Genomic DNA, 21,259 nt, shown 5'->3' with positions numbered 1-21,259 from the left:
GCCAAGTCAGAAAATGACCTCACAAAAGCCTTGTCTGAAAGGACTCGCCAACCATTATTAACTCACTGACAGGCTTTGGCTCCTGCTCTGATTCTTAGTGGATTAATAATTTTAAATTATTTTAATGATTATTTTTCCTTTAAAAAAAAAAAGACTCCTCTCTTTCCTTTCACCCAGCCAAAAGCTACAGTGTTTTCCTCTTCTCCCTCAGTCTGTGAGAACCACATTAATTTAGGGCCAGCTAATATCATCATCAAAATACAAATTATAGTAAACTCAGCAGCACTCCTCAGAGAGAAGCAACTGGATTACTTCAAGTACCTACCAATGCTTAAGACCAAGACCACTGATTTTCCTCCTTTTCACCCCCTGTTCCAAGACCAGCATGGTCGGGTTCATTTGTCTTCAATAGGAATCCAGCCAAGTGAAGTGTCATTCTAGTTGAGAGGACAGATGATTTCAGGGCAGCCTCAAGATTGGGAGCCTTTCTGATGGTGAGCCCAGGGGTACTTACCACTTGAGCCTGAGGGAGCAGGACTAGATTGCTCCTCCAGTATTGAGTCCAGTTCATTATTCCAGTATTCCAAGAAAGTAATCCTTGGATTCTCATCAATCAAGAGATAAGTGCAGTGCCCAAAAGAATTGCATGGAGTCAGGTTAGCTGAAAAATTTAAAACGCAAGGCTCTCAGAAGTTAGAAGGCTAAAGTTTTCTAAAGGAAGGTTAGGGAACAGGACTATCAGCTGCAGACTGATGCGTCTGTCTTCATGTGGTCCATGGAGAAGCCAGGGAGCAAGCACACCTGGACTCCCCGGTCCTTCCGTTTCATTCATGCTTTGTTCCCATCCGTGAGCATCTCTGGGAGACCTGTAGCCTCCTGAGACACAACCTGCATTTTCACGTCAGGCCCATTAAATGTCAAGCACTTCCCAAATATAAACTTCCCCCCAAAACACTACTTCAGAGCTATGTAAATGGTCAAATATATCTAGAAACTAAGGCAGCTTTGCTCTCTACTAGGTGATTCATAGTAAACATCAACATGTTGGCACATCTGAGAGGTCTCCCAGAAAAAGAACCACTCCGGAACTTCCCAAATGTATTTGATGTCTTAGAAATGTTTGTTAGTGGGGAATAAATCTCTTTAAACTTGTTCTAAGGAAGACCCATTTGGAAATGCTCTCCTAAAGGAAATTTAGGGTTAAAAATAGCCTGAAACTAGTCAAGGATCCTAGGGCCCTCTGCCACAGCAGTGAGCTCCGTCTGTCTCACAGTGTGCTCTGTACAGCATTAGGGTTCCCCTCAGGTGTTCTGACGTGTGTATGCTTTCCACTCAGAACCCCTACCAGTAAGGGCATTCATGGGCATTTCAGTGTTAATAGTCAAGGAAATAGATTGCCTGGGCTCCAAACAAGCTTTCAGCTCACTGGCTGGAAAATACTGGGTGGAATAGTTACTCCTTTTCTGATTCATTTTCTTCATTTGTCAGATGTTTTTGTTTGTTTTTGTTTCTGAGACTCATTTTGTAGACCAGGCTGGCCTCGAACTCACAGTGATCTGCCTGCCTCTGCCTCCCGAGTGCTGAGATTACAGGTCTGCTAAGAGGAGTCTGCCTTATTTGTCAAATGTAAGTAGTAATAAAGACTATACATTGTATATATTATGTGTTATATACTATCTACTATATAATATCTATAATATTTAATTTATAACATATTATTTGTAATAATGTACTTAAACAATAGTAAACAATTTGCCCTTATACATATATTTGCTAACTGTGAGGATTTAGTGACTCACAGTCAACTACAGTCCAAAAATGTTAAGTAGAAAATTGCAGAAGTTAAACAATTTTTAAGTTTTAAGTAACTTGTTAAAGTTTATTGCTTTCATTGTTCTCTTTTGTTGGTAATTATTGTTCATCATTTATTGTGCCTATTTGTGAATTAAGCTTTACTTTCAGAGATTCTAGGCATGGGGAGGCCTTAGACTGTATCCCCATGGACAAGGGAGAACTACTATAATCATTTTCACAGATTTTTTAAATAAGCATTAAGTTGATAATGTAAAAAGAATTTAGAGTTGTGTTTATGGTGCTTGTGTATGTAATGTGTGTGGTGTGTGTGGCATATACATGTGGTCTGTGCACGTGTGTGTAAATGCATGAGTGCAGAGGCCTCAGAAGAACGTCAAACACCGTGCTCTACCACTCCATCTTATTCCCTGGCACAGCATTTCCCTGAACCTGGGACTTGGCTGCCTTCCAACATGCCCCACTCTTCTCTCCTGGCTCCATCCCCCACACACCAGGAGTTAAAGCTGTGTACACAGCCGCACTCAGCTTTGTATATGGGCACCAGAAGTTTGAATTCAGCTCGCATATTTGAGCAACACAGACTCTATCCACTGAACCATCTTCCCAGCCCCTTTTATTAAACTGTAATGTTTTTAGTATCACCACATTTCCATATTGATCATAATATTACTTTCATGTCAGCCATTCTTTTCTATAAAATAATTAAGTTGGGCTTTATAAAGAGTACCCTCTTTCCTTTCAGGACAGTTGGCCCCCTACTGTAAAAAGCAAGGATTAGCTTGTATGCCTGTTTTATACATTGTACAAGTTTACAGGAAAATATATCATCATTATTTGTATATTATAACAAGCTGCATGGGGAAGAGGCCACTGTGAATTTGTAAGAGAACTGAATTTTTTTGCCAATGTGGAAAGGCTTTTATTACAGATGAGAAAATTCACACACACAGAGAGAATGGGGTGGAGGGAGGGAGAAGGAGAGAGAGAGAGAGATACAGAGAGAGAGAGCGCGCGCACAAGCACACAGAAAGAAATACCCTTCATGAAGCAGACAGAGACTTGGGTTTGGTTTTCGTTAAGTCTTTGGAGGGCCTTCCTGCCCAGCCCACAGCTGTTGTAGAGTCATCCAGGGCACTCCATCAGCAGGGCTCCCGACAGGCTGGAGAAAAGCCCTATAAGGCCTCGGTTTTAAACCACCAGGCTTTTCTCTCAGATCAGGAAATTGAAGGAAGAGGAGGAGGAGGAGGAGGAGGAGAAGAGAAGAAGGAGAAGAGGAGGAGAAGAGAGGAGAGGAGAAGGAGCGAGAGAGAAGAAGAAGAAGAGAAGAAGAGAAGGAGAAGGAGAAGAAGAAGAAGAAGAGAAGAAGAAGAAGAAGAAGAAGAAGAAGAAGAAGAAGAAGAAGAAGAAGAAGAAGAAGAAGAAGAAGAAGAAGAAAGACATCATGGAAATTTGCCATCTTTCTCTCGTCCTGCCCTCTCCCTATATGCCTGTCAAGAGAACTGACTATGATTTAATGAGAAAACAGCATTGCTGTAGGGTAAGGCATGAGGAAGGAGGATGGGCCGTCCCTTGAACTGGGTATCATCCAGCATCCAGACATAGTGGGGTTTTTTGTCACCTCTGATACCCAGATCTCATATAAATCAGTTCTCAGAACTAGCTGTGCCTGGAGGCCCAGTGTGACTCTGCTCTGTTTATTAGGTTGCTTCCTTCCTTCTGTTTTGTTTTAAAAATCAGTGGGGAAGATCTTCCCTAAGCAGGCAAGAGTCCAGCCATTCCTTCCTGCCCATACCTTCCATTGTCATGCTGTATTAGAGCTCCTTGCACTCATCCTCATTGTCTCTGGGCCATGCTAAGAGAAATACAATTGTAAATGAATTTTTAGGGTGAGATCCAATGACCCACAGTAGGCAGCGAATGTTCTGAAATGCATCTACTCCAGGTTGTCTGAGTTTCTAGCACATTCAGCTGCTGTGACTGGCCTCTTAGAAAGCCACCCTTGCCAGGTCTAAAGGATATGATGGGTTAATTCATATGTAGAGAGTATTTTGGGATTATGGATGGGTGGTATCCCAAATACAAGTTATTAGAAGCAGATGGACTGGGATGGAGACGGGGAGCTATGGAGGATAACTTAGGGGGTGATGTCTCCTCTAGGTAACCCATCAGGTGTCTCTGTTTCCATTGAGTGCTAGCAGGTTAGACAATACCACCGTAATAATAATTAGCCTAATAATAAACATTTATGAGGCCACACTTCTAAATTAACCGCAACAGTGTTGTTTTGAAATGCAACCAAAAGAGATAAGTGCCTTGATACAGAAATTTAGCAGCAGATGAGAAAAAGCGTGGAAAATGAAATCAAATAAAACTGCCTTCAAATGATGGAATACTCAGCAGATTTAAAAGAAGGAGCTCGCCTTACATCCTCTTCACAATGCTCTGTAAGTAAGAGAAAGTAGCATTCAAAGCAAGGTCTATAATGTGCTCTTGTTTATATGAAAACAACAAAACTCATACACACACACACATCCCTGAAGAGGAAGCCTAGAAAGAAGTCTCAGTGCCTGACTTGGGGCAGGGCCATCAGCAGCCAATGGGACACTTGGCTTTTGGCTGACCCTATGTGACCCTCTGGAATTTTGTACCAGATGTGCATGTCACCAACTCCAAATTACACCACAACATTAGGAAACTTGAGAAGAGAAATCTTGGTAAAGGGACTTAAAAGTCAATATGAATTTGAACTCCACAAAAGTGGAGCACTTGGAAGCCGCTGAGACATTTTAAAGTGTGCCCAGTGGATTTATGCTACTTTATTATATCAGGTTCAGAAAACTCAATTTTTAAAAAAATCCCTTCCTCCTAGGAACCTAATTTGAAGTAATCTTGTTTTCCAAAGAAAGAACATGACTGACCAATATCTTCCTCAAGTTCATTTATGTGTTTTTATTATTTTACTTTTACTGCAGTGTTTAATAATATATATTTTTTTAAGTTGGCATTAGAAGTTGGGCTCGGTGGCACAGGCCTGTAATCCCAGCACTCGGGAGACAGAGGCAGGTGGATCTCTGTGAGTTCGAGGCCAGCCTGGTCTGAAAAGTGAGTCCAGGACAACCAAGGCTATACAGAGAAACTCTGTCTTAGAAAACCAGAAAGAAAGAAAGAAAGAAAGAAAGAAAGAAAGAAAGAAAGAAAGAAAGAAAGAAAGAAAAAGAAAAGAAAGAAAGAAAGAAAGAAAGAAAGAAAGAAAGAAAGAAAGAAAGAAGAAAGAAAGAAAGAAAGCTCTACAGAGGCTGGGGATGGCTCAGCAGTTAGAGCACTGGCTGCTCTTCAGAGGACCCAGTGTCAGTTCCCAGCACCCACATGGCAGCTCACATCTGTCTATAACTTCAGTTCCAGGGAATCCGACACCCATCATGCAGACATATATGCGGGCAAAACACTAATGCACACTAAATAAAAATAAATAAAAATTTAAATATGCTTTAAAAAAGAAATAGCTCTAAAAGAAAAGTATGTGTATGGTCTTGTCTTCACAGTATGTTATAGGTTAAATGAGAGGAAACCTACTTGTAGCTTTATAGTGTCCTGAATGGGTTGCCATCGAACTTACGCAACTTTTAAACACTGTTTGTTCTCATAAACTGAGTTCAAAGCCCAAACCATGTAGTTAACAGGGGTAGGAAATCAGCACCTCAAACTGTGAGATTTTACAGACATACCAGACTGTCCCAGCTGGATTTCAAGGCTGTTTGTAAATTATATCCACAATAGAGATATGCTCAGTGGTGAAAGAAGGGGTCTTTTCAAGTGTAGTGTCTGAAAAGGGCTACTTTGATAAAATTTTCTCAGGCTCCTAATTATGTATAAACAGGCAGTTTTCAGTACTTGTCAGAAGTGCCTGCTCTCCCTCCCACCCCTGCTGTGGCTGCCCTCCCGTGCACATCTCTTCCCTCCATAGTTCTGAGTAATGCTGAAATCATGACCAGATAGTAATCAGGCTTATGATGTAATCTGGGATCTCGAATCCCAGGGTTAGCTTATTAGAACACTACAGTGAGGTCCCCCTCACCACAGTTACTTCTGAAGGACTGCCGTCACTGACAGTGATTAAGTGACATTGCGGAATTTCAAAGTCTAGATGTCCCTAGCTCACAGGCTCCAGGGTGAAAGCACGGAGAGCTGGTCATCATGAGTGGACCTCCCTATCTTCTGGTCTCAGCCCTTCCATGTAAATCGGGATGGATCTACATCTATGTAGGCCCACTTGTGCCTCATGGTGTGGAAGCAGGCTGATGAGGCGCACTTGCCTCTCCATGTGTGCATGCTTTCATCGTCTCTGTCTTTGGGGAAACTTCCTGCAGCAACAGAGACAGTCTGAAGTTATGCCCTGCTCTCTCTCCTCCCTGGACTTTTTTGTCCTTCAAGGATGTGCTGCTCTTTAGGGACAGTTTGGTAACTTGTATCTTAATTGGACCAGTTGGAGTAAGGGGTCAGGGACTGCCTGAGTAATATACCCCTCCAGGTACCATATTTTTTGAACCATAAGACACACTTTCTCCTCAAGGGGGGGGGGGTATTAGGGTGCACCTTATGGTCCGATTGCTGCCCATCAGGCGTCAACAAAGAGGTCACTTACCGGTGTTGTCAGTGTGCCAGCCAAGGAAACTGGAAAAGTGCTTCAGTCTCTAAGTCTTTCCTCCTATTGAGTTAACACTGTTTAATATTACCATATTTTGTTATATTTTAATAAAATTTTATTATGCTAGAACTAATTTGGTTCAGAATATTTTTTTTTCTTGTTTCACTGCTCTAAAAACTGGGTGCATCGTACGGTCCAAAAGATATGGTAATGGCTGTTTCAAGAAAATCTTTAAAGTAGCCATGCTGATGATGCACACCTGCCATCCCAATCTTTGAGAGACTGAGAAAGGAAGAGGGGCTGTTAGTTCAAGGCCAGCCAGCCTATTTTACAGAATGAATTCCAAACCAGCTACGACTACCCAGCAAGACCCTATCCCAACTGGAAAGAGGAAAAAAGAAAAACTTTAATCTTTTTTTTTTTTTTCAGTTTCATCTGTCTTTTCTTTCTTATTCAAAGGTATGACACTGGCATTTGCAGGAACATATTTATTGGTGAATTTTGCTCCAAATATCACCCAGGCTATCTCAGCAAGAACAGTACAGTATTACATTGTTGGCTGGCAGTTCCTGGTCTATGTGGTAAGAGCTCTAAATGTTTTACTGTTTCTGAAGCATAATCTCTAGACCACTGGTAGCTACAGGGTTAGAAAAGCTTTCCTCTCCGCACAGTGATTTGCTAAAATGTAAGAGTATGTGTTCTGTGACCCGCCCTGCCCTCTGTGAATAAGGGCAAATGGAGCAAGGATGGGGAGTTCACAAGCCCCGGGGGCACGGATGGAAATGATGACTTCTAGAACCAGCTTTTGGAAGCAGATCACTTTTATTTGGGATGAATGAGGGCTATATAGAACTTTGGGGCGGGATAGGGATATTCAAGGTGGGCAGCTGTCATTGACTGGTGGGGGGTGGGGGCTAAGATACTGAGATGCCTCATTTACATGGAGAGGCACTCCAGGACTCCCAGCTGCTTGCTGATAGGTTCTTATCAGGAGAAAGGGAGTTGGACCTGTAATTTCCCTAAGGACTATGTCATATTCCTCAGGTAGAATTTGTGGGGGCTCCAAGATCCCCAGGCAGAGAAGAGGAAGCCTCACTGACAAAGGGAGTCCTCCATTTTGCACCGAGTTCAGGGCTTTGTAGTCATGATAAACTGCCGCCTTAGCAGCAGGGTTTTCCCAACAGTGATGATTTGTGATACTAAGTCACTGCTTGCTGAAGCACCTTCCCCAAAAGTCCTCACTGAGGCCAGAGTAACAGCAGTGGTACAGTCCCAAGGGATGTGTGGAAGGAAGGAAGGAGTGAGCTGCTGTCATGGGTGCTTGAAGACGTTAACTAGGGTGTTTTATTTGATATAGTGGCTGCATCTGGTAAGTATGAAGAAATAACTGGATCAAAATAGTAGATATGTAACTTGCTACAGAATGCAGCTAAGACCGGAGAAAAAGAACATTCTAGAAATGGCAAGTAGTAGGAAAAACTGCAATTGTCTAACTGAGCATTTACCTAAGAATTAGTTTGGCAAAACCTTGTAAATTTGATAATGAAGAATAAAGCCTACAGACTCGTGCTAATTCTAAAACTTCTTAGAATTAGAAGTGACCTCAAAAGGCACCTGATCTAGTTCTCTGGTGTTAAATTAGATTGCCCTACTCTACAGACTTGCTATTAAAAACACAGTGCTGACATTTACAGTTTACAGGTGACCTTTGCCCCTAGAAATAACACAGACTCATGTCACAGCAGTCTACATGACAAGAGTTCTCTGTCTCACTATCTCTGACATAATCCTGACTCCTGGAATACAAATGTCTATAAATATTCTCACTGTCTCCATCTTTATTCCTTTCTTACCCTATAGAAAAAAAGTTAATTTTTTTGGTTTTTATGCATTCATGTACTGCACACCATTAACAAACCATCACTCTCTCGGCTCCCATCCTCCTCTTTTTCATCCCATCTGGTGTATCAGGAATGCCCTGCCACAGGAGAGTTGTTGGTTAATCGGTCAGTGCCCTGCCTTAAGAAGCACCTGTTTGGGGTGTGTCAATATCCCGGCTTCCGGTCTCATGTCTGTCATTTCTACCCTGGCTCTGTCACTTCCAAACTCCTCCATAGCCCTTGCTCTTACCTCAGTCTTGGGCATTGGCCTTCCCAACTCAAGTTAGCCTTCCTGGGGCCTCTGATGCTCAGCGCCTTCCCTGTGCCCCATTTATTTTCCTGATTGTCCATCATCAGAGTCTTTTAGCTACCACAGCTTTCATCAATCAACTCTAAGCACTAGAAGAGCTTTAATCTCTGGTTTACTTCTGTTCTTTATACTTTATTGAATATTTCATGGTAGTGCAGGCTTGAAATCTGACCAACACATTACGACTTTTTGCCTACAGGCAAAACAAATGCTTCGTCTAGTTAACAAAAGAGTGACATAGCCTGTGACCAGAAAATTAATAGCCTGAGTTGGGTCCTCTGGAGATTAAAGATGCAGCAAGCCTTCTTTCCTGGAATAAACTGCGTGGTTTAATGATGATGTATCTTGTATTGTTTTTCCTACCAGAGACTACATCTAAAACAGACAAAACTGCCTCTTTAAATCTTTACATTTCTTTTCTTCATGGTCCTGGAGATTGAAACCAGGCTTACTTAGTACACCCTAGGCAAGTATACCACTACTGAGATGTAGCCCCTGCCCACAAACAAGTTATTAAACCTTGTAGATGAACAAAAATACTCTAAATTTAATTACATTTTGCCATTTTCTAAAGCTAACTCTTTTATATAATATCTTTAATCTTTAAGAATTGCATACATGTATACAATATATTTTGATTATGGTCTCCTGCATGCCCCCTAAGTTCTCCTAGTTTCACTTCTAATCCCTACCCACTCACAACCAAACGTCCTCAAAGCTAACTCTTAAACTCGTGTATTTACTTACCCACTCAATATAATACAGCATACACTGCAACCTTAGTAATAGGAATTCTTACAGACAAAAGCGTATCATCCTAGGAGAGACCTCTACTTCCAAAAGCCATATTATAATAATGAAAGCTATTTCAAAATAAGTTCCACACAGAAAATTTTAACTACTTTCAGGTATTTGTATGAGAGCATAAAATGAGTCTTTAGTAAGTTACACTTGAGCAGCACTTTAGCCATTAGGGGGATGGATCAATTTTATTGGTTTGGAATCTAATCCATTTTGTAACTGCATCGCTAAGAACTCTAGGGGGATCATTTCTATGTCAATACCTCTGAGCATCTAAATAATCAGTGTTAAATTTTCAGATGTGGTAGATTTGATGCTTTGGGTATTTTTCATTGTTGTTTGTTTTTTGTTTTGTTTTTACAAAGGCAATAATTATATTAAGACTATTCTTTGAGCTAGGTGTGATGGCACATGGCTGTAATCAAAGCACTCAGGAAGCCTAGGCAGAAGGGTCGCATGTTCAGGGCCACCCTGGGATACATAGCAAGACCCTGTCTCAACATCACCCCAAAAGACTGCTTTTGGACAAGTCATTCATCTGTTTCCGTATTACACCAAGTATAAAAGCAGCATCTGAATTGCTTTTCAGGGCTGATCAAAACTACATATCAAATGGATAAAAATATTCAAAAAGTCCTAATCAGTTTGCATTTTCCACCAAGCAATTCTAAAATTATATAACCAGTTCATCTCTCAATTACGTGTTTACATGGCCCACGGGTGCCCATGTTAGGTCCAATTCTCTGCTAAGTGGAAACCTTGCCACACCCTTTCCTGCACAGGCCTGATACCTGCTGGTCCTGGGAGAAGGAAGAGCTGTCTGCTCACCCAGCAGCCCAGCTTTTTTTCCAGGCCCCTCTGCCACAGAGGAATAGTCCTCTTCAGCGAAACCTGCCAAAAGTCAAGGCTGAAGGGGTCTCAGAGTAATTTGGAAAGGTCCTGCATAACACAACCCCCTGAGAAATCTGTCATCTGTGTCGGTGGACTGAGCGCTACTGTCCTTAAGGAAGGACATAGGTTTGGTTTCCTTAGTCCCACATGTCCTGTTTGACCAAGGAGCTGTAGATCAACTCCTGGAGCAGCCACACCCGTTAACGTGTTCTCTGCAGCCCACAGAGGAGGCACAGCCCTAAGCCTCAGCTGCATCCTGCTCTTTGGCAGGCTTAGTTAGTGGTGGCTATTTTGCCCACCCAGACTTTCCAATAAACTATTCAAATTGAAACCTCTGTTCTGAACATAAAATCCTTCACATGAGAATCTACACAGTGCTCATTTTCTTTCCTCAAATCAGCACCAGCAGGGGCCAAACCTATCATTTGGAGTAATTCTGTGCCCCAATGCTGATTATTAAGTCTGCAGTTTTGACAGAGCTGATTCAACACCCACCATCTGGTGCTGTGATCCTGGAGGAAGAAAGCTGTGTTTTTATGAAGCGCCACTTGCATTAGATCCCTTTGCTTTATTGTCTAGATGCAAACAACTCTGTGTGCCTGCAGCAGGGATGCGCAGTGGAGCCCTCGCATGGGGCCTGTGCAGCTCTGGCTTCACTCTACACTTTACCTATGCAGCGATCCTATCAGTGGGCACATTGTCTTCTTCACCTCCCAGAAGAGGAAACTCAGGTCTAGAGAGAGGTCCAGTAACTTGGCCAAAGTCAATAAATACAAAGTCAGAGAGTCCAAACTCCAAGCAAGGCTGCCTTTCTCTGGAGGGCACACATCAGCACTTCCTTGAACTGCCTATGCAGGGTCGGGACACCTGACTGCCAGGGATCAAATCTATCCACAGAGAGCCTTGACAGACCCTGTTCTGAAGACAGAGTCATTTGTAGGACTGAACTTTCGAGAAAGAAGACAAATGGGGCTGGAAAGATTGCTCAGTAGTTAGAGCACACACTGCTCTTGCAAAAGACTTCAGTTCCTAGCACCCACATCAGGTGATTGAACAACTACGTGGACTTCCAGGTCCAAGAGATCCAATGTCCCCTGCTGACTTTCATGGGCATTCATGCTCAAGGACGCATGTGTATTACACACACCCACACCCACACCCACACACACACACACACACACACACACACACACATGCAGTCACACGCACTCACACACACACAGGGAGGAAGATAAACTTAGGCTCCATTTGATGAAAGTGTCTGTTTTAACACATCACCTCCTAGACTGCCATTGACTCCTTTAGCACCAAAACGGGATAAGTAGTGCCATTATTCTAATTAGATTCAAGAACCAATTAAGAAACTCCCAAGTGCCAGGAGTGATAGCGCACACCTTTAATCCCAGCACTCTGGAGGCAGAAGCAGATGGTTCTCTGTGAGTTCAAGGTCAGCCTGGTCTATATGAGTTTTAGGTCAGGTCAGCCAAGGTTATGCAGAGAGACACTGTCTCACAAGACAGAGAGAAAGGGGGAGCAATGAGAGAGAGAGAGAGAGAGAGAGAGAGAGAGAGAGAGAGAGAGAGAGAGAGAGAGAGAGAAGAAATGAAACTCCAAAACCAACTGAAAAATTTTTATCTTGAAGACATTCCTTGGAAAAGACCTTAGGAACCAAAACCTGAATCACTGCAGACATAGCAGCGTTAAACAATAGAAATGTGTTACCAGGTCAGAAGTCTAACTGAGGACCCTGAACTAGGATCAAGGTGCTGGCTGGCTGTGTGCTTGCCAGAGCCTCCAGTAGGAATGTGTCGCTTGCCAGCTCCTACAGATCCTCAGCAGAGCTCGGCTCAGACTTCTCTCAATTCCCAGTCTCTGGCTGCACTGACTTCTGCTTCCAGGGACTCACGTGCTTGAATCGTCCAGATCATCTCCCATTTCAGGTCCATAGCATCAGGCACAGCTGTAAAGCCCCAATGCAGCATGCCATAATGCAGACAAGGGCTCTGGGCAGTTAGAATGTGGCCTCATTGGGAAGGGTGACGTCATTCTGCATTCCAGAGGCACTGTTCTTTAATGTGCCCCACATACACAAGCCTGAGTTTCCTCACCTAGAGCAGAAAGATAATCACAGTACCTGCCTCCTAAGCATGTTGGGAGGGCTGTGGTTGATGTAAGAAGAATCCCAAGAGCCGTGCACACTGAGTTCACAGAGGCCGGCCAGCATTGTGGCTTCCCCATGGGGTGCAGAACCCATAAAGCCACAGCTGGCTGAGTGACTCAGAGAAATAAGGATACCCATTTTTCATTTTTCATACTACTTGAATATTTTCCCTGAGAGCTGTGTGACCTCTCGACACAGGTGGAGCCCAGTGCACTATACTCATTCTGTGGGTAATGAGAACCCATGCTTTATTTATTCTGAAGCCACAGAGATAGAATAGGTCTGCATGATTTTTAGAACTGACTGTAACTATATTCTGCATCACCAAAATTTAGAGCAGGCATGAGGCAAGTGTTCCATGCTCTGTGCCATGGGTGGGCCTTCTATCTCCTGGAAATGAATACATCGCTGTATTTACATCAGGCGAGAACTGGATGCCAGTTAAAGGGGAAAGGGTCTGGGACATCAAAGGTCACAAAGCAGCTCTAGGGGAGGTATAGAGCACTCTTGGAAGGAAGGCATAGGGAGGACATAAAGGGAAGGCATAGGGAGCTTTTGGAGGGAAGGCAGAGGGAGCATTTGAGGGGAAGGCATAGGGAGGACTTGGAGGGAAGGCATAGGGAGCACTTGGAGGGAAGGCATAGGGGGGTCTTGGAGGGAAGGCATAGGGAGGTCTTGGAGGAAAGGCATAGGGAGGACTTGGAGGGAAGTCATAGGGAGGGATTTGGAGGGAAAACAGAGGGAGGACTTGTAGGGAAGGCAGAGGGAGCACTTGGAGGGAAGGCAGAGGGAGCACTTGGAGGGAAGGCAGAGGGAGCACTTGGAGGGAAGGCAGAGGGAGCACTTGGAGGGAAGGCAGAGGGAGCACTTGGAGGGAAGGCATAGGGAGCACTTGGAGGGAAGGCATAGGGAGCACTTAGAGGGAAGGCAGAGGGAACACTTGAGGGAAGGCATAGGGAGCTCTTGCAGGGAAGGCATAGGGAGGACTTGGAGGGAAGGCAGAGGGAGTACTTGGACAGTTATATAGGAAACCTCTCAAGGAAGTGACATTTCAGCTGAGAGCTGAATAATTAGCAGGAGCCATTGTACAAAGTTTGATGAACATTCTGGGCAGAGCACAGCTATCTGAGGATAACAACCAGCTATAGGGAATGATGGAAGCAAGAAAGGACAGGAGGGAGAGAGAACAAGGCTATCATTGTTGACACAGAATGGATCATCTACGAGGTCTATGGCTGATGCTAAACATTGTTACCCAGGAGAAATTTTGTTTTTAATATACAAGGGATAGAAAGCTATAAGAAATTCAAGCAAAAGAATGAGTGGATCTAAGTTATAGTTTCACTCCCTATCAATCTGAGCAAATATCATGCAAGTTGTTTCTTTTATTTTTTTTCCTGTGCCTGATTTACTTATTTCTCAATGTAATATGATTTGCACCCATTTTTATGCATGTTCTTTGCAGTTAAATAAAATGTATTAATCTACTACATTTCTTTTATCCATAATTCTAAAGAAATTCTTCCAGGCTGCTGTCTTAGTTAGAGTTTTGTTGCTGTGAGGAGAGACCATGCCCACAGCAAATCTTACAAAAGGAAAATATGTAGTTGGGGACAGCTACAGTTAAGAGGTTTAGACCATTGTCATCATAGCAGGAGACATGGCAGCACACAGGCAGACATGGTGCTGGAGAAGGAGCTGAGAGCTCTACATCTTGATCCACAGGCAGCAGAAGGAGACTGGGAGCCACACTGGGCATAGCTTGAGCATACTAGACCTCAAAGCTCACCCCACAGTGACACACTTCCTCCAACAGGGCCATACCTACTCCAAAAAGGCCACATCCCCTAATTGTGCCACTGTTTATGGGCCAAGCATTCAAACAAATGAGTCTATGGAGGCCAAACCTATTCAAACCACCATCGCTGCCAAGAGGTAGGAGTTTTGAAAGGTAGGGAAAGAGTTAGACAACATGGAATACAGCAGCAGCCATGCTAGGAGGCTGGCAGAGGGTAAATGCAAGGGGAGCTAGGAGCCTCTGCAGTGGGGCGTGGCCACAGAAGGACCTGGCAGAAAGTTAGCACCGCACGCACGTCTGCTCAGCACACGCAAGGACAGGAAACAGTGGGGTGAATGAGACTGGAGTGGCAGGGAGCCCGGCTTGGAGAGCAGGGTTTGATGTCGTTGGTGGGTAGGGTGGTATCCAAGCTGTCTGGGTGACTGGTGGTCCTGATGCTGCCCTGCATTTATAGTCAGCCCTGGGAACCTCAGCTGCCCCAACCCTCACAAGACCCATAGCAAACCCAAACTGATGCTTGGGGCATCCTGTAGACTATATCAAGTAACTTTCTCTCTCTCTTTCTCTCTCTCTCTCTCTCTCTCTCTCTCTCTCTCTCTCTCTCTCTTTTTTTTTTTTTAATATTTTTCATTTTTAGATTTTAGAGATCCTAGTTTTCTGCGTTCTTCTGTATTTCCATAAAAGGAAAGGAATGAAGCACATTGGAATCCTGCTCACACTGGTGGCACTCCTTGGTAAGGTCTGCTCTGTGTTCTGAGTCTCTTAGCTACACTAAGTCAGAAGGGAGGTTGGAAGGAAGATGTGCGGACGTGCTGTCCTTTTCTCTAGTTCTCGATCCCTGTTTCTGTTTTCTAACTTGGACCCTCAAATTATACAAATTACACTTTGCATATTATTTCTTAATTTATACATATTTCATTCTTTTTAAAATATATTTAAGATTTTTTTTCTGTCAATAATTTTTCCCCCTGAGAATTTGAGGACTTTTTTAAGAGAATAGCTGAAATTATTAAAAGGCAGAAACTAAAGGAACTCAATTTGGATGAGGACTTGCTGAGCCAGATCTATCCTGTTGACACTTTGAACTTAGATCTGGTTGCTACGGAGCATAGGCATGGAAAGCACGAGCTTCCAAAGGCTGTGTCTCCGTCGGTCTGTGTTTACCGACAGGAGCTGTGGCTCCTGGGAAGGTTTGAGACCTGGAGCCTAGATAACCAACTGTATTTTAATGTATCCTTTCCTCCCTCTCTCTCCCCATCTCTCTCGATTGTTCCCATATACTGATGTAACAACCCTATGAGAGCTCACTGCACATTCTTAGGAGTTTTCTTTTTTTAAGATATACTTATTTATTGTTTACACAGTGTTCTGCTCATATGTATGCTTGCGTGCCAGAAGAGGACACCAGATCTCATTATAGATGGTTGTGAGCCACCATGTGGTTGCTGGGATTTGAACTCAGGACCTTTGGAACAACAGCCAGTGCTCTTAACCTCTGAGCCATATCTCCAGCCCCAAGGACTTTTCTTGTCATATTTGATTTAGAACTCTTCCTTTATCCCTTCTTTGTCATAGATGGACCCAACTTGGTAGATTGTCCTGATGCTGTTGGGGTAAGCTGCTCCTCACCCCATTAACAAGATGCTGCAGTTTCATCTTCCCACCTCATCACTTAGCCCTCTTCTTTGTATTGGAGGATTTGTGTTTATGATAGTTACTTTTAGAAACAAATAAACCCTACAGAAAACACTATCTTCAGGTGTCTTGGCATCAGGCAAACAGATTTGTATTTGTTTCTTTTCAAATTACCAGATAGGAAGAATAAAAGCAAACAAGAAATGATAAAAGGTCAATCGGATAGAGAAATATTGAAAATAAAGGGGAAATTGAAATAGGAACAAAGCAGAATTAAGATCAGATATATCAGCTGTGAACATAAATGTAAATAAAGCCGGTTTTTAAAAAGATCTTCAAATTGGGCTTCAGAGAAACTCTAAGCTTCAACATGGTTCTGAATTAGATACAGTTCGTGTGCATGGTGCAGCTCCATGTGAGTTATTGACACAGACGCAGGCATGCACACACACATACACACTCATGCACACACACACACACACACACACACATACACACACACCTGCTGGCTTCTAGAATGGGCCCTTCCAATGCCTCCTCCTTCTGAGATCCCTATACCTGCCATGAGTAGCACACAGAACTAGTACAGGGGCCTCCCTCCCTCCTGGTCAGCCTGGCCAGATGCGTTAACAATGCTGCATTCCATACTCACAGCTTTCTGAGAGTATTAAGTGTTCTCACACATACACATGAAAGAACAACTATGATAAATGAAGGATTCGTGAACAACCTGAATATGATAATCATTTCATTACATATGTGAACATCAAATTGTCACAAATGCATACAGTGTTATTTTTCAGTGGTACTGCAATATACTGGAAAAATAGATAAGAAAATATTCTATACTTAATCAATATATGTCAAAAGGCACATTAAAGTTTAATATCCATTCCTGCTAAAGAACTGGTTAGTGAAATATCAGAAGTTTTCTCATTAAAGTAGGGAATGAGAAAAGGGCAGCCACTCTGTGCACGTCTTAATGAGTGAGCATTTTACAGTGATCACTAGTGACTTTTACAAGAAAAAAAAGTTATGAAAATCATGCCAGATTTGAAATTTTTATGGTGTTATATAAGATGGAGAAAGTAGCATACACTGTACTTCCATGCGCGTGGTTTAAAGCACACAGGAAGGGCTGGAGGGATGGCTCAGTGGTTAAGAGCACTAGCTGCTCTCCCAGAGCACCTGGTTTGAGTCCCAGCACCCACGTGGTGGCTCACAGCCATCTGTAACTCCATTTCCAGGGGATTCTTCTGATCTTATAGTCATCAGGCATGCAACTGGTACGTAGTCATACATACAGGCAAAATACCCATACACAGAAAAATAAAATAAAACAAGAAAGCACACACGAGGCAAAGTTGGAGGTGTTTTGATCATGTTTGCTTAGAGGGCCTTGTTTACTTGGTGTCCTCCCTCACCTCTTGCCCTAACACTCCTTCTGCTCCTCTGAGCCCTGAGGGGAAGCATTGGATGGAGATGGCCTGTTTCGGGCTAAGTGTTCCAAGGTCTCTCACTCTCTGTGTGATGTCTGGCTTTGGCTCCCTTCTGTTACTGGAGGAAGCTTCTCTGATGATGACTGAGCAAGGCACTGACCTATGAGGAGAGTAGAATATCATTAGGAGCCATTTTACTCATTGCTACTTTGATTTTTAGACCAGTAGCATCTGGCCTCTCTAGGCCCCTGGGTTATCTGGTCACCCAAGCAGTGCTGGGTAGCTGTTCCATCCCGTGGAGTAGCCTTAAGTCAGACCAGGATTGGGGTCATCATTGCCCACCATGCCTTGCAGGCAGGACACTTGTGTAGAGAAAGGGTTTGTGTCTAGCTAGCTATTTGTGTTTTATTCAGTAGTGTGCAGAATAGCTTCCTGTACCAAAGATGCTAGAACAGAGAGGTGAAGGCTCTATGCAGGCACCGGCTCAGCCTCTCCCATGTTCATGAGGTATGTGGGTGCTGTCCTCAGCAATGAGGCCTTAACACCACTTGTGGAGAGCAGTATATGGCCTGGCAACAGCCTGGGCTGCATGGAGATTCCCATGGGATGCCTTTGGCCAACAACTCAATTAAATGTAGCCCAATCCCAGGACTGGAAGCTTTTTTATGACAAGAAATGGCCATTGGCATTCTGTCTCCCCATTATTTGTCGATTTCATTTAGATCTTCATATATGTATATATTTTAGGAAGCTTCTACTGTACTGTGTTCCTGTACTATTCCTCAAATATTTCTAATTTTAGAGTCTTTAATTCTAAATTGACAGTGTAGAACTATATAAATTTGGGGGGCTATGATTTTAAACACTGTTTTAATGATCACATCAGTGTGGCAAACGTATTGGTCACCTCAAACATTGACCTTATGGATGTGTGTTGAAAGCATTTGTTTTATTTTCTTGGCAATTTTTGAATGTCAGTGAGCTCTCAGGATAAATATGGTGGGCTGTGTTATTCTGGCATCATTAGGTTTTGGGTTCTGTTGCACAGTATTCTTAGTGACAGTCTGTGACCTCCTTTCTTTAAAAAAAAATAAAAAAATAAAAAATAAAAAGAAAGAAACAGAAAACATGAAGCCTCTATGCACAGTCCTCTCACAGATCAAATGGCTGGGGAATCCAGAAACCTCACCCTATTTTTAGCATACTCCAGTTGTCAAGGCAAAATTAACAACTGAAATATTGATGGCTTTGACCAGGAGATGTTGGTCTAGTGTGTAGTCACCCAGAAATCCAGAGAGTGGGATGAAGAACTAAGAGGAGCCAGATATCAAAAACTAAGAGTGAGCAGGAGAAGAGAGCAGGCTGCTGGGGAAGTGTGTGGCAGCCATTGAGAGAGTGCGTTTGTGGCCGGTCAGTAAGAAAAGTAGAGACGATAGAAAGAAACGATCAGAGTGTGTATCATGAAGACAGAGACAGTACGACAGCATGGCTCCATTCTCCAGGAGGCTGTGTGTCAGGCTGTGTCAGAAGCCATCACACAGCGGCTGTCAACACAGTGATTCCCCTTCAGGATATTTTCCACAGAAACAGGCAGAATGATGGGCAGATTTTTGTTCAAGACAATTCACTGCAGCCTCATTTTAATGGTAAGAGAAAAAATGATTCAGTCTAAATACCCAAAAATAGGAAATTGTCAAAATAAATTACATACCTATACAAAGGCATTCTTGACAGCCAACAAAAGGCTTTAGGAGGCTTCATGAACTGAAAATGCTTAATGGTGATGGAAAATAGGTTTCTAAGTGGTGTAAACTGTGTGAGTCACATGTTGTGACACGTTCTTCCCTGAAAAAAGTAAAATAATGATGTGCCCAAGTGATAAGACATGGCTTGAGGGTAAGTGTTACAATGACAGTTGATTTTCAGTTTCTTCTCCAAGCTGTTCTGTATTTTCTAATTTTTAAGTGAATATGTAAGCTTTTATAGATACTTTAATTTAAATTTTTGTTATACTCCAACGTCATAGATCAGAACTGATAGTGTCTTACTGGTGTTTTCCAGACATCTTTCCTTGCAGCCATAGGCCTCCAGTGTACATTACACTGAATCTCTGTCACAGTTTTGAATTTCAACCTTATTCTCATCAGCCATCCTTCCCCGGCCCAGAATCAGCCCAAAAACAAGTACTCTGTAGTGCTGGACGCCAGCCAGGAAAGATCTGCAGAGTCACACACATAGCAATTGTTCAGGCTTCCAAACACGGTCACTTATACAAGCTGGTAGCTTGTTTGGCAGCTTCTAAAGAAATCAGAGGTTTTTCGTTTTCCTTTTTCTTTTCTTTCTTTCTTGAGTTTAATTTGAAATTATATGGGAGTTAAATTTGCTGACCTGTAAGGCTGCCTGTAGCCCTGAGGTTCTAAGCTGAAGTCCTTCTCCGTTAGTTCTGTCAGACCTGGCTGTGCAGACCACGGCACTGTGGCCTCACCGTGCTCCACTTTCAGTCATTGGGGTCCCTGAAGTTGGGGTCCCTGAAGCACACGTAGGGGACCAGCACACTTAGCCACTGAGGAACGAGCATGTCCCGACAGAGCTTAGCATCAGAGACGAGCTAAGATCTGACAGTTGTGTTAGTCAGTCTGATGTGACCAGTCAAAGACGCTTCAAGATGCCGTGGTCCAGGCTATAAGACCTCTCTGCTGAGACTGGAGAGTCATTTAGAATTTATCTCCCATCTTCTCTGATAATTATGACTTAGTTGGAAGTGTGCCCTAGTACTCTTCAAGTTCAGTGTATCTTCAGAATGTGAAAAATGAAATTATGTAGCTTCTTTACCTATTTTTAACATTTTCCTTATATTTTTGTATGGTCTTTTCAAATGCTAAAAAGGAAAACATTCTGATATATACCATGACTATGTAGAACAACAGTGGTAGCGGAGTGCTTTTCTTTCACATTGCTTTTGACTTATACTCACTTGATTTCAAACAAAAACTTATTTGTGAATATTTGTGTGTGTGGTATGTCTCTATGTGGACATGCATGTGCAATGTTCATGTGTGTGGTATGTGTGTGTGTGGACATGCATGTGCAATGTTCGTGTGTGTAGTATGTCTGTGTGTGGACATGCATGTGCAATGTTCGTGTGTGTGGTATGTCTGTGTGTGGACATGCATGTGCAATGTTCATGTGTGTGGTATGTATGTGTGTGGACATGCATGTGCAATGTTCGTATGTGTAGTATGTGTGTGTGTGGACATGCATGTGCAATGTTCGTGTGTGTAGTATGTCTGTGTGTGGACATGCATGTGCAATGTTCGTGTGTGTGGTATGTCTGTGTGTGGACATGCATGTGCAATGTTCATGTGTGTGGTATGTATGTGTGTGGACATGCATGTGCAATGTTCGTGTGTGTAGTATGTGTGTGTGTGGACATGCATGTGCAATGTTCATGTGTGTGGTATGTATGTGTGTGGACATGCATGTGCAATGTTCGTGTGTGTAGTATGTGTGTGTGTGGACATGCATGTGCAATGTTCATGTGTGTGGTATGTATGTGTGTGGACATGCATGTGCAATGTTCGTATGTGTAGTATGTGTGTGTGTGGACATGCATGTGCAATGTTCATGTGTGTGGTATGTATGTGTGTGGACATGCATGTGCAATGTTCGTGTGTGTGGTATGTCTGTGTGTGGACATGCATGTGCAATGTTTGTGTGTGTGGTATGTATGTGTGTGGACATGCATGTGCAATGTTCGTGTGTGTAGTATGTGTGTGTGTGGACATGCATGTGCAATGTTCGTGTGTGTGGTATGTCTCTAAGTGGACATGCATGTACGATGTTTGTGGGGGGGTATGTCTGTGTGTGGACATGCATGTACGATG

General features: G+C 43.0%; 1 protein-coding gene across 2 annotated transcripts in view; it reads left to right on the top strand.

Annotated features, from left to right (window-relative positions):
• Nipal2 (NIPA like domain containing 2) overlaps positions 1-21,259 on the top strand; it is a 95,518-nt gene that overhangs the window by 61,271 nt on the left and 12,988 nt on the right. For both annotated transcript variants that reach the window (XM_051159466.1, XM_051159465.1), the window contains exons 5-6: positions 6,920-7,041; positions 14,939-15,035. In XM_051159466.1, the coding sequence (XP_051015423.1) occupies positions 6,920-7,041; positions 14,939-15,035 (219 nt within the window). The remainder of the gene's footprint in view (positions 1-6,919; positions 7,042-14,938; positions 15,036-21,259) is intronic.

This window comes from Acomys russatus, chromosome 17 (genome assembly GCF_903995435.1).
Source record: "Acomys russatus chromosome 17, mAcoRus1.1, whole genome shotgun sequence".
NCBI lineage: Eukaryota > Metazoa > Chordata > Mammalia > Rodentia > Muridae > Acomys > Acomys russatus.
The sequence above is the reverse complement of the archived record's forward strand: the minus strand, read 5'-3'. Positions and strand labels throughout refer to the sequence as shown.